The sequence below is a fragment of the Dreissena polymorpha genome, chromosome 10, assembly GCF_020536995.1.
Source record: "Dreissena polymorpha isolate Duluth1 chromosome 10, UMN_Dpol_1.0, whole genome shotgun sequence".
NCBI lineage: Eukaryota > Metazoa > Mollusca > Bivalvia > Myida > Dreissenidae > Dreissena > Dreissena polymorpha.
Window position 1 is genome coordinate 43,979,916 of NC_068364.1, and position 25,097 is coordinate 44,005,012.

General features: G+C 36.2%; 2 protein-coding genes and 1 long non-coding RNA gene across 4 annotated transcripts in view; all 3 read right to left on the minus strand.

The window, feature by feature from the left end:
- The window catches only part of LOC127848891 (rab3 GTPase-activating protein catalytic subunit-like), a 51,142-nt gene that overhangs the window by 19,721 nt on the left and 6,324 nt on the right, over window positions 1-25,097 (minus strand). The window contains exons 4-16 of one of the 2 annotated variants that reach the window (XM_052381558.1): window positions 24,317-24,482; window positions 22,335-22,413; window positions 21,205-21,324; window positions 20,168-20,333; window positions 18,752-18,851; window positions 12,661-12,690; window positions 11,596-11,665; window positions 9,905-9,973; window positions 8,822-8,895; window positions 7,893-7,985; window positions 6,326-6,489; window positions 4,544-4,630; window positions 479-648 (exon numbers count right to left, since the gene is read on the minus strand). In XM_052381558.1, coding sequence (XP_052237518.1) covers window positions 479-648; window positions 4,544-4,630; window positions 6,326-6,489; window positions 7,893-7,985; window positions 8,822-8,895; window positions 9,905-9,973; window positions 11,596-11,665; window positions 12,661-12,690; window positions 18,752-18,851; window positions 20,168-20,333; window positions 21,205-21,324; window positions 22,335-22,413; window positions 24,317-24,482 — 1,388 coding nt within the window. The remainder of the gene's footprint in view (window positions 1-478; window positions 649-4,543; window positions 4,631-6,325; window positions 6,490-7,892; window positions 7,986-8,821; window positions 8,896-9,904; window positions 9,974-11,595; window positions 11,666-12,660; window positions 12,691-18,751; window positions 18,852-20,167; window positions 20,334-21,204; window positions 21,325-22,334; window positions 22,414-24,316; window positions 24,483-25,097) is intronic. The other variant, XM_052381559.1, reaches the window with a different exon arrangement.
- On the minus strand, window positions 1,364-4,537 carry LOC127848897 (uncharacterized). Its single transcript, XR_008034806.1, has 2 exons — window positions 1,715-4,537; window positions 1,364-1,552 (listed from the first exon to the last, which is right to left on the minus strand). It is a non-coding gene; the product is annotated as an uncharacterized LOC127848897 (long non-coding RNA).
- Window positions 13,574-16,207, minus strand: LOC127848895 (uncharacterized). Its single transcript, XM_052381566.1, has 4 exons — window positions 15,258-16,207; window positions 14,665-15,012; window positions 14,132-14,474; window positions 13,574-13,972 (listed from the first exon to the last, which is right to left on the minus strand). The coding sequence occupies exons 1-3, from the start codon at window positions 15,612-15,614 to the stop codon at window positions 14,427-14,429; spliced, it is 753 nt and encodes a 250-aa protein (XP_052237526.1). The 5' UTR covers window positions 15,615-16,207; the 3' UTR covers window positions 13,574-13,972; window positions 14,132-14,426.

Genomic DNA, 25,097 nt, shown 5'->3' on the forward strand with positions numbered 1-25,097 from the left:
TGCTTAGGATAAGGTTATACTCAAAACTCACGCAAACTTTCTGGGACCACCAAAGTGAACATGATGTTAAACCTAATCTCAAAAGTTAAGGAAAAAACTCTTAAGTGAGAAAAGTGACTAACTAAATTCACCCATGAATCAAGATGGACTCAACCATAAATCAAGATAGACTCACCAGTAAATCAAGATGAACTCACCCATAAATGGAAATCAAAGTGGACTAAACTCATCCATGAATATCCATCTTGATACTTATTTTCAATCTGGATGGACTTACCCATTAATCAAGATGGACTCACCTGTATATCACCAATGGAATTACCCATAAATCATGATGGACTCGCCTGAATATCATGATAGAATCACCCATAAATCAAGATGGACTCACCCATAACACAACATGGACTGCTCCCTTAAATCAAGGTTGACTCACCCATAAATCAAGATGGACTGCTCCCATGTATTAACGTTGACTCACCCATAAATCAAGATGGACTGCTCCCATCTGTATCTCATCTCTTCTACAAACTCCTGCCACAGCTGGGCCACGGCCAGCACTCCCCCGTGGTTGTGGTTCAGCACACACAGACAGACGGACAGACGGATTAGCAGACCATCCACAGGGGCAGACTTTAACTGCTTTGGTAACTTTGGTAAGACAATATTTGGTGATTTTGGTGTATGATTGAATTTTATTTCACTAGTTGTTAAAGGGGTGTTGCTGCAGTTTTGCTGATTTTTTTCCATCAAATAGATTTTGTCAAAAATTTTTATTTAAGATATACATACAAATACTATATGAATAATGAAATAAAAACATAGGGTCACCGGCCTTGTTTTGATTTTATTCACCATTATATAACATGTACTTTTTCAATAAAACTGAAAAATCTCTAATTGCGTAAAAATAATAAATAACCTATGAAATTGGCAACATGTAGATATTATATAAGCTTAGATACATCATATACCATTTAATTAAACCACACACTACCAATGAAGTGGAGTACACAAGTTAAATTTTAAGAAATTAATTTTTATGTCACCCCAAAAAACATCAATTTTTTACTATTTTAACCTCATAAATAGAATTTAAAAAATGTACGCAAAATAAAATTCTGTGAAACTGCTCAAATATGTTCATCTACGTATTGTCATCATAAAACACAAATAAAAAAAGGGGGTCACCGCACTTTTAACAGAGATTTGTTGTTTTAATTATACCTACCGTCTAGACGTCTGATTTCATTTAAAACAAGGGACAAAATTGTCACAAAACCAGGTTTTCATTGTGAAAAAAAAATCTGATAAAGGGAGAAAACTCAAACTGAACATTTGAAATGACCAAAAAAAATTAACCCCCTTTGTAAGTTTTTTTTTTTTTTTTAATCTATTTTTAGTCGTGGCGACCTTGACATTGGAGATATTGACGTGATTCTTTCGTGGGACACACCGTCCCATGATGGTGAACAAATGTGCCAAATGATTTTAAAATCTCACAATGAATGACATAGTTATGGCCAGGACAAGCTCATTTATGGCCATTTTTGACCTTTGAACTCAAAGTGTGACCTTGACCTTGGAGATATCGACGTAATTATTTCGCGCGACACACCGTCCAATAATGGTGAACAAATGTGCCAAATGATTTTAAAATCTGACGATGAACGACATAGTTATGGCTCGGACAAGCTCATTTATGGCCATTTTTGACCTTTGAACTCAAAGTGTGACCTTGACCTTGGAGATATCGACGTAATTATTTCGCGCGACACATCGTCCAATGATGGTGAACAAATGTGCCAAATGATTTTAAAATCTGACAATGAACGACATAGTTATGGCCCGGACAAGCTTATTCCCCCAGCCCGCCAGCCAGCCAGCCCGCCAGCCAGCCAGCCCGCCCGCATTCGCCAATCTAATAACCAGTTTTTTCCTTCGGAAAACCTGGTTAAAAACAGCAATAAGACAAAACCCAAGTACCAGTACATAGATAGTCAGAAATAAACATAAATATTAGAAATTGTTTACAATCTTAACTGGGATCACAACAGCTTACCAAAAGACATTAATAAACAAGAGGGCCTGAAAGGCCCAAAGTCGCTCACCTGAGATAACAAGATATTATTGGGATAAATCTTCTGACCAAGTTTCATGAATATCGGAAAATAAATGTGGCCTCTGGAGTGTTAACAAGATTTTGCTATAGCCATATAAGGAAAAATGCCCCGCCCCCTGGAAGCCATGTTTTTCAACCAACTGGCATCATTTTTGAACTCGTCCAAGATATTATCGGGATGAATCTTCAGAGCAAGTTTCATGAAGATTGGATAATAAATGTGGCCTCTAGAGTGTTAACAAGATTTTACTATAGTCATATATAGCCATATAAGGAAAAATGCCCGCCCCTTGGCAGCCATGTTTTTCAAGCAAATGTAACCATTTCTGAACTCATCCAAGATATCAGTGGGACAATTCTTCTGAGCAAGTTGCATGAAGATCGGAAAAAAAATGTGGCCTCTAGAGTGTTAACAAGGTTTTACTTTAGCCATATAAGGAAAAATGCCCCGCCCCCTGGCAGCCATGTTTTTCAACAAACCGACATCATTTTCAAACTCGTCCAAGATATTATTGGGATGAATCTTCTGACCAAGTTTTATGAGGATCGGACAATTAATGTGGCCTCTAGAGTGTTAACAAGATTTTGCTATAGCCATATATAGCCATATCAGGAAAAATGCCCCGCCCCTTGGCAGACATGTTTTTCAAGCAAACGTCACCATTTTCGAACTCATCCAAGATATCATTGAAAACAATCTTCTGACCAAATTTCATGAAGATTGGACAATAAACGTGGCCTCTAGAGAGTGAACAAGGCAAATGTTGACGTCACACGACGGACGACGGACAAAAGGCAATCACAAAAGCTCACCTTGAGCACGTTGTGCTCAGGTGAGCTAAAAACAATATTTAATCACAACCATAATACCATACAGTATCAAACTCGACCTTAATCATTAATAACTTACATGTTCACAGATTTTCGGCATGTTTTGAAGTTTGTATTTAAATGCTTTAAATTGATAAATGTAAACAACAGGTCTAAAGAGCTCCAGTATAAAACAAGTATGAAATTAAAGAAAGAAAAAAAAGTAAAACAAAAGTTTACCCCGCCTGGGATCAAACCACTGACAATTGTATTATGAACCAACTCGGTCATTTCTGATGATACTGATAACAAAAATATTGAGTTGTGAAAATAGCAGTGTTGCTCTAAATATATCCTCGGTTAAATAAACTGCCGCAACACCCCTTAAAAACAGATATAATCACAAGCCCCATAACTACGAGTGAAACTGTTCTTTTTCCTTACATTTTCACTCACTTAAAAATATGAAATATTTTTCATTAATAAAAACCTGTATTCAACTGAAAGCATGTTAAACAAATAATTTAACAGAACAAGAGCTTGTTTCTTTAGTGATAAATATCCCAGCACTGCAAGTTGTATTGTGATGTAGTAATCATGTAATAGAAAGTAAAAAGTGGAAAAGCTTGGCCACCACATATTATAAACACCTAAATGTGAAGCCATGTTAATGAAAGTTTTTTCTTCAAGTTTGTGCTTGCGTAAAAAGTTCCTTATTTGTTTCATTTTTGTACAAGTTCATAACAGAAACATTCTTTTACTATTGTTTTTTCAAGAAGTCTGCAAATACTTTTTTAACTTTTGAATTGCAGCTTTGTTTTCTTTCTCGCTTTGAAAATTCACTACATAATATCTTTCTTTTTTGTAAAAATAAAGCTCAACATTCAGTTGACCTCCCATCCAGCTCCATAAACTGAACCTAAGAAAATACAATACTGAAAACATTTTTATATTGAATTTTAAAGTATTTGTTTGCAAGGAAACCAACACTTTGCCTACTGAATGTAATAAGTCATGTAACTGACATTTTTATACATTTTTAATTTTTTACATTTTTGTGTTTATTTAGGTGACATACATCAACTGTTAAAATATTAAGTCAACCTTTTTGGTAAAAATAATGTTTATATCAAATTTTCGAAATTGACTTAACAAACACATGTCATTTTCTGAATGTAAAAAGTAGCGTAACTGACATTTTGTTAAATTTTCAGGAGAAGCAAAAAATGTTTTATTAAAATAATAAACATTTTTCAGTATTCAATTTTTCTGATTAGCATTATAATAACACTTGAAAAACGAAACAAAACTCCAAATTGATATGTCTTTTTTAAAACAATAAAAAAATCAAGAAAGGAGCAGTTACCATAATTTCAACACTGACAAATTTAGAGCGCAAAAAATAAGGTAAGTGCTCTTACTGTATTTTAAAAAATGTCTGAAAATATGCATTCCTGAACAATTCACAAAATGTCAGTTACCCTAGTTATTACATTCAGTAGACGAGTCTTATTTCCCAATTTAAGTCAAAACCATGCAATTTTTCTAAATCCAAATGGATCCGGCCCCATTCCCAAAATGGTGGAAAAAAAACACCAATGCAATGGCTACTACCGTATGAAGAGTTTTCTCCCCTGTCTGCTCTTCAGCAGCAGTTCTAGCCTCCACAGAGTCAGCCTTAATGCTGTCTGGAAACAGGTACTGAAACACATACAGAGAAACATGAGTCAGTGTTGCATACAGAGAAGTTCATTTAACGATGCATTGAAAACATGAACAATCAATGACATGTATTCTCTTATATACGCCCCCAGAAGCATTATTTTACAACAAAAAACACTTACACAAATTTATAATACTTTGACAGTGTACCTTATTCCTAGAAAAAATTATATAAATAACTCAATAAGATTTACCTTACACAGTTATTTGCATATCTCACCTCCTACAAAAATGACCTAATCTGATTGGCCACGTGCCCATGGTATATTCTCCACACACGGAGCAATTGCCATACACCCCGAGTAATCAAGTAGTCGGTTGAGATAATCGTTACACCATTAGTAATTGATGGTGTATGGGATATACACCCTCAGTACTTTCATACCATACTGGAGCTTCCCTCTTGTATGGTATGAAATTACTGAGGGTGTATATCCCATACACCATCAGTTACGAACAGTGTAACTAATAATATCGTATATAGAATACATAACAGTTACAATCTAAAGCTGTAAAATGTAAGTTAAGTATACAGTTGGTTGTTTTTGTGCAATTTTGAAGTTTTTCGTGAGAATGAACAAAAGACAGAAGCAACATAATTAATTAAGTGATATGTTTAACTAATTGTAATATACCACACAAACAAAACTCCAGGAGAGAAATTATTCTTGTTCTTATCACTACATGTTTTACTAAACAACAACTTCAAGCATAAAATGATTAAAACTAGGAAACATTCAATGCAAAGCATTTGGGGTTCAAACAGGCTGGATGGCTTGTCAAACCTCACACTGATGCCAGAAACCATCATGACTCAAACACGCATTAGAAACAATCTCAATCAAATGTACCAATGCAGAGAGAAAATGGAAACATGACCTCTAAAACATGATGCATGAATCAAATACTAAAACCCATAATTTCAGAGTAGTTGAGTTACAAGTATCAAATATTGGTACAAACAACCAGGTCTTAAAGTGAGCAGTCCACACAAAAAATCTGATCAATCTATAAAAGATAATTTATTATACTGTAAAATTAGCAATATATCTACAGTTAATTCTCAAACAAAGCAGGTGTATGAAAGATAGTAAATTTGTTACATTACATAACAAAAACAGCCATACTGCTTTCATGCTCTGAGATTGAAATATGCCATGACACAGGTTTAAAATCACTGATGCAGCAATCATGCCCATACCATACCTGAAGAGTCCTGATAATAATATCCCAAAATAGTAGTTTCTAACCAAAGCAGTCTGATTTCTTATTCTGGATTTTGTTTGTACCTTTCCGCCCACACCAAACCCATTTAATCTCGTTAATGACACCTCCAATAGTTGTTTATATCCAAAGAAGTCAAATATCATACATCAATAGAGAATGTTGTCAAAGGTGACACGCACAATAGCAAAAAATGTAAGTGTTTGATGCTGGGAAATTGGGCTTAGCGTTTGTCACACTACACAAGCGTGAATTGTATCAATGAAGGCAAAACAACCTGGACTTAACTGGATTTAGTTACAGATTTAAGATCACACAAAAAATGAAAGATCGTGAAAAAATTTAGGTCCATGGCCGACTTATGATATATTGGAGATCGCTCAATACCAGATCGCGATATATTGGAGATCGCTCAATACCAGATCGCGATATAGTGGGTCTGAAGTGTACCTGCATAATCTGGTTAACGAGATCCTCAGCCAGGGGTGAGTGCTGGGCCCTCAGATTGGTTGGCTTGCTGGGCTGGGGTTTGTACGAGGCCAGGGTGGGCAGGTTGTAGGAGACAGAGGGCTCTGTGAGACGCTGAAGGGCTGCACCGATGTCCCCTGTGGAGTCTGGAAACATAAAGGTTAAAACAATTAGCTTATTAATCAGAAAATCTAATATAGAACTCACTTACTTTGCCATAGAACAAAACAATGTTTGCACCCATTGGTGAAAAAGGTACCATGTGCCATTGAAATTAGAAGGCACATGTTTGCAACCAAGGGTGCCTAATAGTAATTGAGTGTTATTATGAAGGGCTGCACCAATGTCCTGTGTGGAGTCTGAGAACATGAGAGTTGATATGATAAATGGTTTATTCATCAATGAGTCCCGTTCTAGGAATTCAGGGCTTAATGCGTATGCACGGCGTGTTGTGTCCCAGATCAGGGATGACCCTTTCCACTTTTATTGTAGTTTACGTTTAAAAAGTCATCTTCTTAGCAAATATCCAGTTTTAGCAGAAAGTGTTTTCCCTGCTTAGCCTGTGCCAAGAAGATAGGACAATAAATATGGCCACTAGAGTGTTAGAAAGGTTTTACAATAGCCATACATGGCCATATAAGGAAAGAATGCCCTGCCCCCTGGCAGTCATGTTTTTCAACTTACCGCAACCATTTTATTTTCGAAGTTATCCAAGACATCATTGGGACAAATCTTCTGACCAAATTTCATGAATATCGGACAATAAATGTGGCCTCTATAGTGTTAACAAGACAAATGTTAAGTCGCACTCCGCATGACGGACAAAAGGCGATCACATTATAATCAGGTGAGCTAAAAAACTCGCAGATGTGCTATACACATGGACTACCGGTAGCATTTGGTGAGTTAGGAATCCAATATATCATGACATTTATTTTGTACTCCATTGGTGAGTTTGAAATCAAAACAACAATAAAACACTATTAATAACCCGATCTGATTTAGAGATGTTTAGGGTCGCCGTGGCGTAATGGATAAGGTGTCCGCCTAGCAGAAGTTCCGGGTTTGATCCCCACAGTGGGAGCGTTCTTTAGATCTCCCCAATACACACCAAGAGTTTCAATAAGCCTTCAGCTTTCCATGCAAGTGAGCTAAAAAAAGACTATTGCCAAGCAATATATGTCCCCTACTGGCTCCACCATTGTCGATGTTAGTTTTTTTAATATTTGTTGCCATAGCAACCAGAATTTTCGACGTAGGAAGAAAATGAAATGACGTGCATTATGTCAATATTGCCATCTATCCATGTTTCAAGTTTCATGAAGAACTATTAAAGTTATCGCAGGATCCAGAAAAGTGTGACAGACTGACAGACAGACAGACAGACAGACAGACAGACAGACAGACTGAAGACAGACACACAGAGCGTCCCCATAAGGCCCTTCCGGTGAAACCAGTAGGGGACAATAAATAGGTTTAAACTAATACCGGGTAGTTTTTTTGGGCATTTACCAATAATTTAGTTCCATTCCGATACATGACCACTCACCACTGGGCCTCATTTCCTGTGCCAGGTTGCCTAGCAACTGCTCCAAGGTCTCCTTCCTGTGACACAGCGCCAGGAACCGCGTCAGATAATCACCTGAACATGTACCAACTGCGTTTGTGACATATTCTAGGAAAATGGGGCTTTATGCATTTGCATAACGTGTCATCTCAGATTAGCCTGCAGAGACTAATTGTGGAAGACACTTTAAGCTTCTATAGCATCTTTTGTTTAATGGAAATCTCTTCTGAGCGAAAATTCCAGTTTGGGCAGACAATGACCTCCATGATTAGTCTTAGATACACTTTACCCAAATGCGCTAAGACTCATTTTACTTCTATTACTTGGTTGCAATGGAAGATATGAACTGTGAAGAGCTACATCTCAGTTTTACATTTAACCCCATACCACTCAGATATGCACTTTAATTTGTGTTTAGTCTGTGGGAAAATCAAATTAAACGTAAGACCTTCTTTACAGATTCAAGTTTTAAGGCTTCATTTCGATCTGTAAGGTAGTGATAAGCAGCAAATAGCATTAAACCTGAACAGACTGCGAGATACTTGTTCTTTTTTTGCTATTTGGTTATAGGCTTTTTCACTTTGCTTCCGAGTAGGAAAGGGTTAAAATAATTTTAACAAAAAACACAAGACTTCATTGTCATGGTTTTAGTTCCTGCCTTGTGATATGTAATAAGTAGTGACACCAAATTTCAAACATTTTATTTGTTTTAAATAATGTAAACCATTAATAAATTCACAACATTTTAACATATATAACATAATATAATATAACAGAATAATGAATATTGCACATGTTTCAAAGCTTTATATAGAAGAATATAATATAGAAATTCAAGAACCTCATCTGACAAAATTGGAGGATGCAGGGCGGTAAATAAAACTTCTTAAATAATAAATTACTGTACATACCAAGCAGACACTGTGGATTCTCAGTCATCTGTATCCGCACTGACCAATGTGGGGCCTGCATGGGGTCAAGGTCACTGTAATATTCAAACTGGTAATAATGAAAACAATTTCAGTGAAAATCTGGGAACTATTAACACAGTCTTATGTTAACTAAACTATGGTTGACAGATTTCCTATTAAAGTGACCATTTAGAAGCAAGAACAATATGTATCAAATAGAAGCAGGAAAAATGTGTATCATAGAAGCAGGAAAAATATGTATCAAATAGAAGCAGGAAAAATGTGTACTATCAAGAATTAAATTCATTATGAACAAACAAATTCATTGAATTGATATCCCGGCTGAATAAAATCTTTTTATGGATGGGTGCAATTCCCTTGGTATATGGTATAATCCTAAATACATATTGAAGGGTAGGGAAATTGTTTTTATGCATTGTATTCTCCTCATTGATATCTATACACCCATGCAGTTTCATATTGAAATCTTGTAGCTTATATGAGATATAGCCCTAAAAAGTTACACAATACAAAAGCAACAAAGGGCTATAACTCTAATTTAAGAAAGTGTAAGGTTATGGTCCTTGGTGTAGGATTATGGCTCATGTGCATGGAACTTCTCCCCATTGATATCAATACACCCATGAAGTTGTTTATGTTGACATCTTATATAATTTCTAAGATAAAGTCATGAAAAGTTTTGTGACAGAAGGATGGACGGACTGACGGAATGACTGACTGATGGGCTGACAGAATGACGGAACATACCAATGCTATATCCTCTGCCTTTGGCAGGGGATAAAAAATAGAAATACTGATGCATTAATATGTGATGATAGCAAATATTAATTGTTATAAAGGACATTCAAGATGTTATAAAAATTTCAGATGCAAAAATGCAAAAAACTCAATAAAAAAAGTTTGAGCCACATTACACGAACTTGCTTTAAATCATTTTTTTTTGGTTATGAAGATGCTTAACTTGTATTTAGTTCAGAAGTTTTCCATAAGTTAAAAATTCTGTGATCAATTGCACTTATAATTGTTAACGAAATAACTGTAAGAACAAGATATTCTGCTCACGAGTATGCTTGGTTTTCCACGATCATGTCTTCAGAAAGGCTGGGCCAGGTGCAGTTCAGGTTCAGCGCACTGAAATTACATGGCAGGCAATGTCATGTATGTAAGTGACTGAGGTTCAGAGCACTGAAATTACACGGCAGGCAATGTCATGAATGTTAGTGACTGAGGTCCAGAGCACTGAAATTACACGGCAGGCAATGTCATGTATGTATGTGACTGAGGTCCAGAGCACTGAAATTACACGGCAGGCAATGTCATGTATGTAAGTGACTAAGGTCCAGAGCACTGAAATTACATGGCAGGCAATGTCATGTATGTAAGAGACTGAGGTCCAAAGCACTGAAATTACACGGCAGGCAATGTCATGTATGTTAGTGACTGAGGTCCAGAGCAGTGAAATTACATGGCAGGCAATGTTATGTATGTAAGTGACTGAGGTCCAGAGCACTGAAATTACACGGCAGGCAATGTCATGTATGTAAGTGACTGAGGTCCAGAGCACTGAAATTACACGGCAGGCAATGTCATGTATGTAAGTGACTGAGGTCCAGAGCACTGAAATAACACGGCAGGCAATGTCATGTATGTAAAAGACTGAGGTCCAAACCACTGAAATTACACGGCAGGCAATGTCATGTATGTTAGTGACTGAGGTCCAGAGCAGTGAAATTACATGGCAGGCAATGTTATGTATGTAAGTGACTGAGGTCAAGAGCACTGAAATTACACTGCAGGCAATGTCATGTATGTAAGTGACTGAGGTCCAGAGCACTGAAATTACACGGCAGGCAATGTCATGTATGTTAGTGACTGAGGTCCAGAGCACTGAAATTACACGGCAGGCAATGCCATGTATGTTAGTCAAGGTCTGATTTTGTGACTGATTTTGAACCCACTTGAACATTTGGGAACCCATATCAACAAAGCTTCTTAAAAAATAATATAATAATATGTCCTGTTAAGAGAAGTGGTGTATAAATTTTTTAATAAAAATGATGTTTTTATTTTATATGAGAATTAACAAATTGAAAATAAAATAAATTTGTCAGAAGTATGAGTTGTTGTTGCTAAATAACATAATTATCAATTAAAGCTGTGAGATGTTTGAGTTTTTCAGTTGTAGTTACAAATATGTACTTGTTGGGAGTAAGCCTAAACCATAACATACCCCTTCAACCTACAATGTCCAGTTAATGTAAAAACAACATAATGTACATGGCCATCATGGTATATGTATATATATTACCTTGTGGGGGGGACTAGCTTGCTTTTTTTTCATAAAAATTGATGAGCCAAACCTTTGAAATAACACTTCACATTTAAATACCATGCTAATTAAGTATGAAAAGCAATGATCATCTCAGCAGATAACTGTTTCATACAACAAAGCAAACACCGTCTGCACTGCAACTGTTTTGAAAACACGTCGTTTCATTGGTTGAATTTCCCTGCAGAATATTTTGACAAGAAAACCAATGAGATGTCTCATTAATTATTCATGACCAAGAAATCTTGCAAGACTTATCTCCTTTGGTCAATAAAAAAGCATAGTATATTGGAGAGAAAATGGCACCCCCTAGATGCAAAAATGTACCATGTGACATTAAAATTAGAAGGCACATGGTACCTTTTGGCATTAATAGGGCGCTGGATTCTAACTATGGTACACGGCATACAATTTATCATTCTACCTGACGGGGTCTTCTACCGCTCCGAAGGGCAGCTTGTCAAAACCAGAGCACCCGACCTCACCATCGAAATCTGGAGGCAGATAATCAATTGTAGCGGGTATTATCAACACACATGCACTGAAGCGTCTCAGTCCATTGTACCATGCATAATGGGTGACACAAGAAATATTGATACAAAATAAATAACAAAATACCTTGCTTTTTCACATTAACTGATAGATGTGGCTTCCATTGTCATAAACTACATGATCAAACTAAATGCCATTTTCTCAGATGAATACATAGGTGTACATGAGATTTTTTTTAACAAACACAAAATAACAATATTAACAACATGCAATTCTGCTATTAAGAATAAAGTTTATAAAAACTTCCTCACAAATACTCCTACTTACATTATGCATACATGAACATGAATTTTTTCGTTGTAATTGCATTTATGTACTCCAACAAAGTACCACATTGCTTCATCAATGCTATCTTAATAATAGTAGTAAGTTGGAAAAAATATCTTTTCACAAGAAACGTTTTTATTCTGGCAATATGTGATTCATTAATTTTAATAATTTTAATAATAATAAGAAAAAATGTATATACATCTATATTGTCATAAAATAGGTTGGTGAAAAATTCAAAGGGAATCAATTGTTGCTTATTTTCTTTACCATATACCTGAAGACAAACTGAGAATGATAGTAACATAATAGCTCACAAATCTCTGAACATGTTTCTCTCCAATGTCTCAACATGGAACTCAAATGCTTAACCATGCAAAACAGGCAGAAGATTACATGCATCACTCTGGTGTAACACCTCACAGGTGTTGGGCGCGTGGCCAATTCACTGAAATGCTATCAATATGTCATAAAACAACATTTTTCCTCAATTTGACTAATAAAATATTCTGATATAATACAAATGAATATATATTATATATCATAATTATTTTTTCAAGTGATGAATATATATTTGTTTTTTTCAAAGTGATGAAAAATGTTGTTTTAAGACATATTGATAGTGTTTCTGTGAATTGGTCATGCGCCTAACACCTGTGTAACACCTTACCAGAAATGCGTCTGATTTTCCTTGCATTCTCTACAACATTGAGTATGTAAATACAATTATTTATATTGTTCTTTTCTAATTAGTACAATATCTTATACTACTCAGTCAGGCTATAGCATGACAACTATGAAATCTTATAACATTTTCATCACACAAAATTACAATTACATATGAGGAGCGTCGTGAGAAAACCGGGCTTAATGACAAAATTTTCGAATTTGGGATTTTTATAGTTTCTTAAAGTTCAGACCTTTCTGAGCATAAACGTATGTTTGTTTTAAGTATCCGATACAAAACGGCGGAATAATGGGTATTTAATGACGTCACATAATCCGTTTTTTTTATTTGCTTACGTTATGACGTTATATTTATGACGTCGTGTAATTTTCTTGTCTCACATTTCTTTCAATATTTATCAATACTTTTTAATCACTTAACCGGTAACAACTAACAACAATATGATCAAAATAAGTATATTTTATATTTTCATTATTCGTAACTAGATTTTGTTTCCTAGCAACGATAGAATGTCGGCGATAAGAAAAGCGTGACGTGTCGCGGTTTTGACGGCTTGTGGCTAATTTTGATCCAAAACCAGTCATAATTTGTAAAATTGCATCGACATAATTATGAATATATGTATCAATTTGATGCAGCGTTTAAGGAAAACATTATTTTTTAAATCGTTATCCTTCATTTTACGATAAAACCAAATATAGAGCTAACTAAAAAACTCTTAAATTTGCGATTTCTACTTGACGTCGAGGGCATATTGTAGGGTTTGTTTCGTTTTACTTTCATTGGTCCTTTAATGCATACTTCTTCAAAGGGTTTATATATAATTATATATAATAATTATTATAATTATTATATTATAAAACAACCAATTCTATAGTTTATGAATGCATTGATGTGTAAAGTATCAGATACGCAGACAATTGAAAACAATGAAATAGCAGTTGTATCATAATAGTACTCAATATTCAGGGCAGTACATCATATCTGTTAATGGCACGTACAGTTGCGTGATGTTCATTAAATACATTAACAATATGCACGTCGTCACAAGAGTCAATTTCCAAAGAAATAATCCTTCGACGCTGGTCGGACATATCGGCTCACGGATCGGCGCAAGTATTGCCGGCGGTCTGCACTCAATCTAGCAGAGGGAACTGGGTGTGGACGCTCCACATTCTGGAACCGAAATGTCGGGGTTTTCAGGATCTGCAATTCCTTCTCTTCTCCGTCGTGTTGGATTTTTGCAGTCACAAAACCCGGCTTACTTTGGTCAAATCTAAAGTACTGGTACTGCCTGAAAGGGTTAACAAATGCATTAATTTATGCAAATAAGCATGACAAAATAATGTAAAAAATTAATGTCGACGAAAAGTGCTGGGTTAGTAACCGTTACGACATCAATTGTTTAAGTTTACTTAACATTTGAACATTCAAGTCTGTAACACGTACTTACATTATTCCTGTAACAGGTTTGAAGTACAATTCCAGGAAAGGCTTCCATTGCCGCCATGTCCAAGTCGGGTACGAGACTGCTGTGTTGGTAACAGACGACTGGTCAACAAGCGCCGTTAGTTGTGCGAGAGTCTCACAGTCGTGGTTCCGGTATCTGTTTTTTATGTGCGCAAATCCGGAATCCACCAAATACCTTGCATGCCCTTTGACAGAAACACAAATGTTTTGATATAGTTGTACTGATAATGATGTATTTGAAATGTCTTCATACATAATCAAGCGATGTGGGCCGGTCATCACTCGCCACATGAAATAACCCAGAACGTATCGGTTCGTGTTCTGCCCTGCAATGTAAATGCCCTGAGTGAAATCTTTATTTCTGCACTGCTTATATAACATACGTGTAGAAAGAAGTGAAAAAGCTGCGAAATGATTCACTTTTAAAATACTCGTGCGAAAGCGAAATCAGCAAGACAACTGCGCGCGCACAAACACATGCACAAGCACATACGCTCTTTTATAAAATGTACATACCGGGGCAATTGTCTGCATGAATGGAGCAAGTGTCAGCATCAGACTCGTAATTCTGCAGGACCCAATCAAGCATAGAAAGGACAGCGTCCGGGCCATTGAAGTCTTTCCGTCCATGCCAATCGTTTGGTCCGCGTCAATCAGGAAGTTCAGCTGGCGGGGAATACTGTTCACTCGAACGCCAAAGATCTGGACCTTTATTAAAGTGAGGAAACATAGAGGTCCTATCTGTCGGGAATAGTGAGGTCGACTCACGTTCTGGCTAAAATCAAACATGAAATGGACATATCTGTCTGGACCTTCATTCGCCTCCTTACTTTTTCTGATGCAATCGTTGTATACATCTCTTTCCTGAAAAATACAAATCATTTTTCAAACGTTAAACAACTAAACAACGACTGCAAAGTAAACGATTTAATAAGAATAATACAATTGATGAAGCAATTATTTTGATACATATGATAATACAAATGAATCAGATATATTTTGTTTAGAAGACGTTTGAACGCGATGAACTTACAAAAATATTGTGTAAAGCCTATACTTATTTCCTATTTACTAAATGCAAAACTATATTATATGTCAAACATTATTACCTTTTGTGCTAAAAGAATATGTTTCCTGAGCGAGTCTGTAGCGGTCATTTTTTCTTCTTCCGTCACAGCATCCATGACACCCCTCCTGAGTATTTTGCACTTGGCACAAACGTCATCACGTGGACCAGCGATCCGGATGTGCGGTAAACACGTGCACCATATTTCCTTGAAGGCGGTAATTTCTATGACCCTAGAACCAGCTTCCGTGCATGTTGTCTGGTACTGTTGATGCAGGTTGGTCTTTGTTGTGTCAGATGTTAAGTATACAGTCGGAACGTTGTCTACACCTCTCGGGGCGGCTGGCTGTGGTAGACCCCGTTCATCCGCATACTTACGTATGAAGTGAACAACGCGCATGACATCATCATAACAAATAGCATGCTTTGGCTTTATTCCATGGTTGCCATAACTCTAGGCGTCAAACCATGTTCTCTGACATATTGCTGTAATGCTAAAAGCTGGTGCTTACCGATGTCAAAGAACAGCATAAATGTTTTTTTTACATACGGCATTTCCCTCTACCCTAAACTCAACCCTGGCTCGCTTCCGTTGCTTCCCTCTTTTAGTTGTTTCCCCATCAACGTCTTTCAACAAGGACATAACGTTAAGTTCCTTCTCCTCTCTGGCCAGCGCCTTGATAGCTAACAAATGGTTAATAACAGTATCAAAATTTAAACGTTTATCACACTGATGTTTACAGCCGCATCCGTCCGACAGAAACTTACGCACGTTAAGAAATGCGTCATCGTGAGCGTCGCCGGTTTCTTTTACATCCTCACCTTGGTCGCTTTCTTTATCTTCTGCATCTTCGTTGCGGACCAGGTTATCCCGGACCCTGGTAGCAATGAATAATTCGGGCTCTTCAGGATCAACTAAGGGCGTTTCATCACACAGTACTTCCGGTGAGTTGACCGGTGTCCGACCAAAATGCTCCGACAATACAGATTCTAGTTCCTGAAAATATAGAAATGTGTATATTATAGGCCTTATATCACACGTGTTGAAAATAACTTTATATGCATGTCAGTAAATTTAATATTAATTTTACTAACTTTCACTATACTGTATGCATAGAATATTAACTACAGTCTTGAATTAAAATAATAGCGAATAAGCGATGTTGACACGAACTTATTATTCCCAACAAATGTCATTGTATGTCATTTAAATAAAACAAAATGTCGTCACAGCTGTTAATCTAGATCAAAATTACAGTTTGATTTATACTGCGTACATAATAGCTAACTTTAAATAGACATCGCACGGTATTCAGACGCTTAAGAATAATTTAAAAATAATCATTTTAGAATGTTGCACTTTGCTTATAGGTGATATTGAAGCGATTAAATGTTTATTAAATCACATTAAATCTTGGTAAGGTAACGTTCTTTAAATTCAAAAAATATCTTAATTATAAATAATTTACAGGCAACTATCTGCAAATGACAAATAATCTGAGTTAATAAAAACGTTCCGGTGCTGGGAATCGAACTACTGAAAATCAATTTCATGGCGCTTCCATGTATTCATTACACCACAGACACAGCTGATCAGTGTAAGAAGAAAATAAGGTACATATATAAACAATTTTTATTAAATGAAAACAAAAAACTATAATTAGTAAAGGAAAACAAAGAAACGACCGTTTTGAAATGTCAAAACTAATGATAATCATATTTTTCTCAAAACAACGTACACCACTATTCGTTGCTCGTTTACGCAATGTTAGTATTTATTTAACTATCTATCATAACATCACTATTCGTTGCTCGTTTAAGCAATAATAGTATTTATTTAACTATCAATATAAATACATGCTTGCAAACTACAAATGTACAGTTTTATAACGCATTTCATAACTATCATGGCTTTCGATTTGGATATAGCAGTTAACTAGATTTCTTAACGCTACTGAGCAAAACTGTGCACAGCATTTTGTTTTACTTTCACTTCAGACGGTTCATGTTATTAAAGCAATAGAAATTAACATATTTCAAACAGAAACGTTTATTACACTACAATCATGAACAACCAAATAACTTACCTCCATTTCCTCATCCATCATGTTACTCCGAAAATAAAAACAATGCCACAAATAACTATTTTTACTCCAAACACTAAAATATTTCCCGGGTAAAACAATGATGTTGGTTAAAGCGGGTTTTCCCAATAACGTCATCAATGTCATTTAGCCTGGTTTTCTCACGACGCGCCTCATATGTATTATTTTCATCTATGAAAAAAACATGTCTGAAAATGTAAATTGGTTCTCCTGAATTCAAATGTAACATAAAATGTGACCATTGCACACCAGTACAATATGAAGAAAATTTACAAAAAAATGAACCCAATGATAACATTACACAACAAGAGCTGTCTCCATAGGATGACATATGCCCCCGATAAACGCTTTCATAGAAATTATGAGCCTTTTTTTAAAGAAACCTTAACATATTTTTCAAAACCTAAATGCGGACCCTAATTTCATGGTCAATGTCAAAGGGGTCAAAATTTGTATGGCCTTGTCCATATACACATACCAAATATGAATGTTATATCTAAAGCGACATAGAATGAGCATTTTTCGAAACCTAAACGCAAAGTGTGACGGAAAGACAGACAGACAGTCAGACAGACAGTGCGATCACTATATGCCCTCCTTTGGGGGCATAAAAAGATTACACAATATGGAAATACAGGAAAGCATACTTGAATAAAATCAACCTTGTAATTAAATCAGATTTGAATATTAACTAGAGAATTCAGTAACAGAAATTAGGTATTTATTGTCATGTATACATTGATTCAGATTCATACATTATAAAACTGCATTAAATCTGAGAACATTTGCATGGACCAATTTTTTGGGGTTTTTAATGCATTTCTTGTGCTATCACTGCAGTCAGTTAACCTACTCGCCCCTTTCCTAAGTATGATAGTTTCACCAGTATTAAGCGCACATATATGTGCCAGTAACTAACAAATGCCTTATTGCAGTCATAAGAAGGGAAGTCTGACCCACACAATTGATCCCTTTCCAGCTTAGAAGCAAAGTGTCAATGGCTATGTGCAACCAGCATAAAACCAGAACAGCCTGTGAGTTACTCACAGTCTGCTTAGTTGTTTGCTGTGTTTTGCTCATAAGTAACTTTTTAAAAGGACGCCTTAACAACTTTAATCTATTTAGAAAGGTATTTTATTTAATTTGATCTTCTAACGGATCTGTGAAAAGGGGGTTAATCCATGTGTGTAAAGTGTTCCCAAATTAGCTTGTGCAGTCTGCACAGGATTATCAGAGACGACGCTATCCGCCTAAACTGGATTTTTGTCAAGAACAGTCTTCCTTAAACAAAAATTACAATTAAAGCAGAACGTTTCTTCCCTGAATAGCTTTGGTGTACCTTAAAGGCTTATCTGCAACGACACTTTACACACAAGCATTAAACCCCTTTTTATCAGTGTGATGCTATTAAATATCTCAGTATGAGTCTTACCAGGAAGGGGTTGGCTCCAGGGGGAGTTGACCCACTCGTTCAGCATGTACAGGAACCTCACAGCCACGGAAACAGGGGGCCGGGGGTCAACTACAGAACCCTGGATGTGGAAAACAACTCATCAACTAATATCCACATTTTGTCTTCCATAGGAGACGCTATAAACACACTTTATTTTCTGATTTGGCAGCTGCAGCTTATAAACTAGTGGTATATTCAAATCTTTATACGCATAAAAGGAATAAGCAATCTGTCCATTGGATATTTTCAAAGTTCATTTATTAAAACCAAAATGTGTAAACCAATGCATAATTTGCATGTTTTCAACATTGTTACTCACAATTGCTACGGAAAACCAATTCAAAATTTCAATGGTCTCAACATTTGTGTTCACAATTGCTACTGGAAGACCAATTCACAATTTGAATGGTTCCAACATTTTTACTCACAATTGCTGTTGGATATATCCTGACAGAAAGATAACGCTTGGATTGGAATCGAACATAAAATAACATGATGATATACCAGCCTTCTCAATAAAATGACTGCAACACAAATCCTATACATTCTGCATAAAACACACAACTAAAATTCACACTTTTGCTTCCATATGAAACACAGTAAACACACTTTATTTTTCTCATTTTGCAGCTGCAACTTATAAACTAGAGGTATTGCAAAAATTTAATTTCTACACATGATCCTTTTTTTTTCAACTCATTGGTAGACTGTCGTATACAGATTGTGTACTTCAATTTTCATGGGAATTATGCCTGTAATACAAATTTTACATCATTTTCAATAAACACATGGTACAACTTATGTTTATCATAAAACAAGGCAGCAATAGCAAATAATACAGTTGAAATCAATACAGCACTGAAATAGTTAACACAAGAGATGTCACCATAGGATGACTTATGCCCCCTATAAACGCTTGATAGAAGTTATGACCTTTTTTCGAAACCTAAACATAGATTTCGAATCCTAAACACGGACCCTAACTTCAAGGTCAAGGTCACAGGGGTCAAAATGTGTGTGCGTATGGAAAGGCCTTGTCCATATACACATGCATACCAAATATGAAGGTTATATCTCAAGGGATATAGAAGTTATTAGCATTTTTCGAAACCTAAACACAGATTTCGAAACCAAAATGCGGACCCTAAGTTCAACGTCAAGGTCACAGGGGTGATTTTTTGTGTGCGTATGGAAAGGCCTTGTCCATATACACATGCATACCAAATATGAAGGTTATATCTCAAGGGACATAGAAGTTTGAACATTTTTCGAAACCTAAACGCAAAGTGTGACGGAAAGACGGACAGACGTACAGTCCGATCACTATATGCCCTTCTAACGGGGGCATAAAAACAACCAATATCAGTTTGGCCTTGAAGAGAAAACAACCGATACCAGTTTTGCTTTGAAGACATCCAGTAGCCCCGCCAGGTGGTTGTACTGGGGCGGGGTTCTCTGCAGGTGGACCATGCCAAACTCTACGCTGGAGCCCGGCAGCACACATACACCCTGGTAGAGGCGTCGCCACTTCTGGTGGATCTGTATGAACACTGGCACGCAGCTGGCGGGAAATACGCATGAGTCATGCTTTTAGAAAATGGGGTTAAATGCATGTGCGTAAAGTGTCATCCCAGATTAGCCTGTGCAGTCCGCATAGGCAAATCAGGAACAACACTTTCCACCTAAACTGGATTTTTGTCAGTGATCAGCCTGTGCTTACTAAACAGGCTAATCTGTGAAAAACTTTCTGCACATGCATTTATCCTAAAAAATTTTCACAGATCTCTGCCCAAATCGAAAGTTTAAAGTAGATTAATGGCAGAAATGTCAACCATAGGGGAGTGGGTTTCGGAAACAGCTCATGGGAGGAAAATACTTACCCATTAACAAACTTCACAAAATCTCTTTTAATTTTTAAATAGAACCCCTTTTAGTTAGCAAACTAACTGTGCAAGAGTAAAGCAAAAAATAATTCATAAGTGGGAATAAAGCTGAAATGTAAGAATATACCTGGTAGTCATATAAAAATAGGAGAGCAAGGATAGCCTATATTAAGTTCTTGAATTAATCTAACACATACATAATATTCTGTTTATCCATTAATGTTATGTTCATAACTAATGTGGATTAATTAAATCTTATTGACACCTTACCAATTAGATAAGTATTTTCACGCATTTGAAGTCCCTAAGAAAGTTAAATTTAATTTAAGACCTTTCTTACTACATGAGTAGATTCAAGGTTTTAAGACTTCATCTCGAATCCTTAGATACTGATGAGAAGCAAACAGCATTAAAACCTGAACAGAATGCCAGTTACTCACAGACTGTTCTGGTTTTACACAAATGTATGCTATGTGCACTAAGCCATTTTCACTTTGCTTCTAATGGGGGAAGTGTTAATAAACATCTTACACTCCATAAGGTACATACCAGCCGGCATCAGTGAGAGCTATGTTGACAGAGGACAGCAGTATCTTGAGCTTACTCTCCCCCAGGACTGCCCCCACGTTACTGGCCGGGGTCAACGTCACAAAATCCTGAAGGCCGTACCTGGGATACAGGGACAAAAATACAGTTACTTCCTTAAGTGTCAAGTCCTGAAGGCTGCACTTTACCATGAGAATACATGTGTATTACTATTTGTATGTTAAGGGTCATGTCAAAAAAGTCCTAAAAGGTTTACCTGCTATGAAGGAAGAAACATGACAAAAGTTTGTTAAGGAATAAGGTAATGAAATCCTGTCCTGAAGGCAATAACTGAGATAAAACAATGATAATTTAATGTTGCTTTGTTAGGGATTAACACTTTCAGTGCTGGAACCGAATTTTGAAGGCCTTTGCAAACAGTTTTGATCCAGAAGAGACGCCACAGAACGTGGCATCTCATCAGGATCCAAACTGTTTGCTATTCTGATAGTATTCTTTGAAAAAAATCGAAGAAAATTCTTATTTTGGAAATTCAGCAAACAACATTTTAGCAGACGACAAATTTCCCAGCATGCAAAGGGTTAAATGTTACAAAGTCCTGAAGGCAGTATGTGGGATACACGAAAGTAAACGATTGTAAGTTTCTTTGGGATAGCTAATATAAACACCAGAAAGGCTACATAATTTGTTTGGGAATTGGTAATTACATTCTTTGATTCTTGCCAGCGTCAAGGTTGTATTATCATAAATGACGTACCTGGGATACAGTAAGGAATCTTAATATTGCTTCTTTGGGGATAGTGAGTTTAATTACCAAGCAGGCTTCATTATTTGCACTGGTACTCTCTCCCATATGGCTATTGGCCCCAAGTGAAGCGTGCGTTGGATTATGGGAGATATATATGAGTTGCCCAATTGAAGAGTCCTTTAGTGCCCTTTATGAAACCCCCAATACACAGCACCTTGATTTAGTATCTCACAGCAGGGAGAGCAGCTTGGAAGTGAATGAAAGACCAACAATGTCAATCCTTATTTCTGGCGCCAGTGAGTTTCCTCTAGACCAGATATTAAATCAGTGCCTTGAGTCTCTTCTCTGTAATTAAGTGTTTATATAAAATGTGGAAGTTTCTAACCATCTACAGATGCAGTGGGCTCTTGATGGGAAGTCATTATCCATGTCCATCAGATCTCCGTGTACTGTCGGAATGATCTCTGAAATATGATGGTTATGCATAGGCTTAAATGTGTTGTGTTCTGTGAAAATTGGGCAAAATGCATTTGCATAAAGTGTCGTCCCAGATTAGCCTTTGCAGTACACACAGGCTTATCAGGGACGACACTTTCCGCTTTTATGGTATTTTAGTTTCAAGGAAGTACCTCCTTACCGAGTCAAGTTTAGGCGAAAGTGTCGTCCCTGATTAGCCTGTGCAGACTGCACAGGCTAATCTGGGACGACACTTTACGCACATGCATTATGCATTATTATATATATGTTTTGATATTGTTTGCATACAGTACAGCCAACGCAGACGAACATAATCCGTGGCTATGCCATGGCCAGAAATTTAGTATGTGGCGTCCGTGTCGAGTGTTCACGCGGCGTATCGCCGAGGCACTCGGCATCGATCCGTGCAACTGTTTTAACCTCGTGTACTTTCGCGGAGTAAATCCGCCGCATACGTACGCGGCGGATTGAGTGAAAAGATATACAGAAATTTTTTACCTGTGAACATTGTGGTGAAAAACAATAGTTATAATAAGCTGATAATAACAAAATAACAATTTAGTGTTGGTTATTGATGTGGCTTCAAACTGCTAATTGTCTCAGCTAAAATATAATAGCAAAAACAACAAGCAATTATAAATCCACCAACTGCTGGAGTCTTGACCACTTGTATGTGCAAAAACATAATTACGTGACATTTATGTGTCAAATACATACGCTACTGGCGGGAGACAAACTAACTTGGCCAGACACATTAAATATGCTTATATGCTAAAACATGTTGTCGTAAAAATTAAACCCAAAACAAATATGTTTGTTGATCGTTTAATATAAAGACAATAATCATACGGCTCAATAAACGCACACAAAGTAACTTAAAGTACTTAAGCTGATTCTAAAAATGACAATGACAAATGATTATTGGAATTTTATTAATACATGCTCGTGATAATCGAATTTTGTTTTTACAAATTCTATTTTTTTTATTTGCATTCTTTTTAAATAATAATTATTTCTATCCGGATGATAGCAATTTCTTTAGAAACGGGAATGCAATCACTAAAAACAAAACAACAGCATGCTTTTTTATTAACTAGTTTATCTATTTTGAATCCGCGCACATTAAATTAATTATGATTTTAAATATTATTATAACTGTTCTTTTAAATTTCTTTGACTAACAAATCATTTTAAAACGATTTTGATTTGAAGATGCGCATCGACTCGGCGTCATGTAGCGGATCGCGGCTTGCCTCGGCATGTCTTGGCGGACAGATGCGAAGCTTCGCGGTGAAATGCGACATGCTGCCGAATACTGACGCGGCTTCAATGACCGACTTGTTGTGCCTTGCCGCCGCGGATCGCAAAATATGTTTGTTCCGCGTTGGCTGTACTGTATATATTAATACACATCAAAGATGTGAAAACTGCTCTGGAACTAGTTTGTAATTAACACAATCTTGATATTCTGAGGAGTAAAATCTTTACAACATGGATGTACATGATGATTACAATTAAAGCTTGATAAGTCTGAAAGCTAGACTCTTAAACAAGACATATAAGAGCATTTTCCTGGTCAAATTTCAGTTCTTTTTATACAATTTCCTCAATCTTTCTGATTGTAAGCTTTTCACTGTACAATATTTATAACAAATCCAATGCAGTGCTCCAGATTAACACAAACTCCAAACCCTTCTCTGGCAAATTATGAACAGGACTTACAAAAATAAATTTATTTGTTGTCTCGTATGGGCTGTGCTTTTAAATTGTCTTATAATTAAATACAAATATCATATAAATACAAGTTTGCATAGTTAAACTGTTAATTTTAATTACTTCGCTATAAGCAATATAATTTACAAAATGCCACATAGTGTGGATCATGTAAACCTTTGTCTTTGTCTTCATTCTCATCTTCCACACTTTCCTTCTCTGTGGACTTTTCATGATCTGAATCATGAGGTTCTTGAAGCCAGATATGGGTCAGTGAAAACTTGAAATCAGCAAAGCTCAACAACTCTGTCCGCTCCTCCCAATTACCAGTGGTGTAGCCTCCCTTTAATAAGTGAGTAAGTAAAGTTCATACTCAATCAGAATGGTGATCAATGATGATCAATGGTGTTATTACTTGCTTTTATCCTATTACCAGATGAAAATCGATAGAATAACAATGATCGTATAAATATGAGCTTTATACTATCGCTATTTTTAGATCAGATTTGGGTTTTTCCAAAAATTGGAGAATCTGTTTTTGTCAACTATGGAAAGACAAAATCGTCAAAAAATGACATATTTGACAGTTATTAATGGAATGTGAGGAAATAATAGGATAAATAGAATATTATGTGTCTTTTGGATAAAGATCAAGTTTATCATGCTCGGCACGAACCATGTTAGCGCGAGGCTTTCAAAGCCTCGCATGATAAACTTGTTCTTCATCCAAAACTCACATAATATTCTATATTAATTCATGTAATATCAACATAAAACAGACTTTGAGTTCTCCTGTTTTCTTCTTTCTTTCTTTTTATTTCTCTATTTCTCTAAATATTAATTTTTACCTATAACTTATTAATGTCATTTTTTCTTTTTCATTTGTACCCCTAAACGTGTCATTTTATGCTCATAACATCAATATTGTAAAGTAATAATGGGATGCCCTCCACCTCAT

Coding starts and splice junctions, on each gene's coding strand:
- LOC127848895 (XM_052381566.1), bottom strand. CDS start 15,614: ATGCGCGTTGTTCACTTCATACGTAAGTATGCGGATGAACGGGGTCTA. Junction 15,013..15,257: donor ATATTCTTTTAGCACAAAAG/GTAATAATGTTT, acceptor TGTATTTTTCAG/GAAAGAGATGTATACAACGA. Junction 14,475..14,664: donor TCATGCAGACAATTGCCCCG/GTATGTACATTT, acceptor TTTACATTGCAG/GGCAGAACACGAACCGATAC.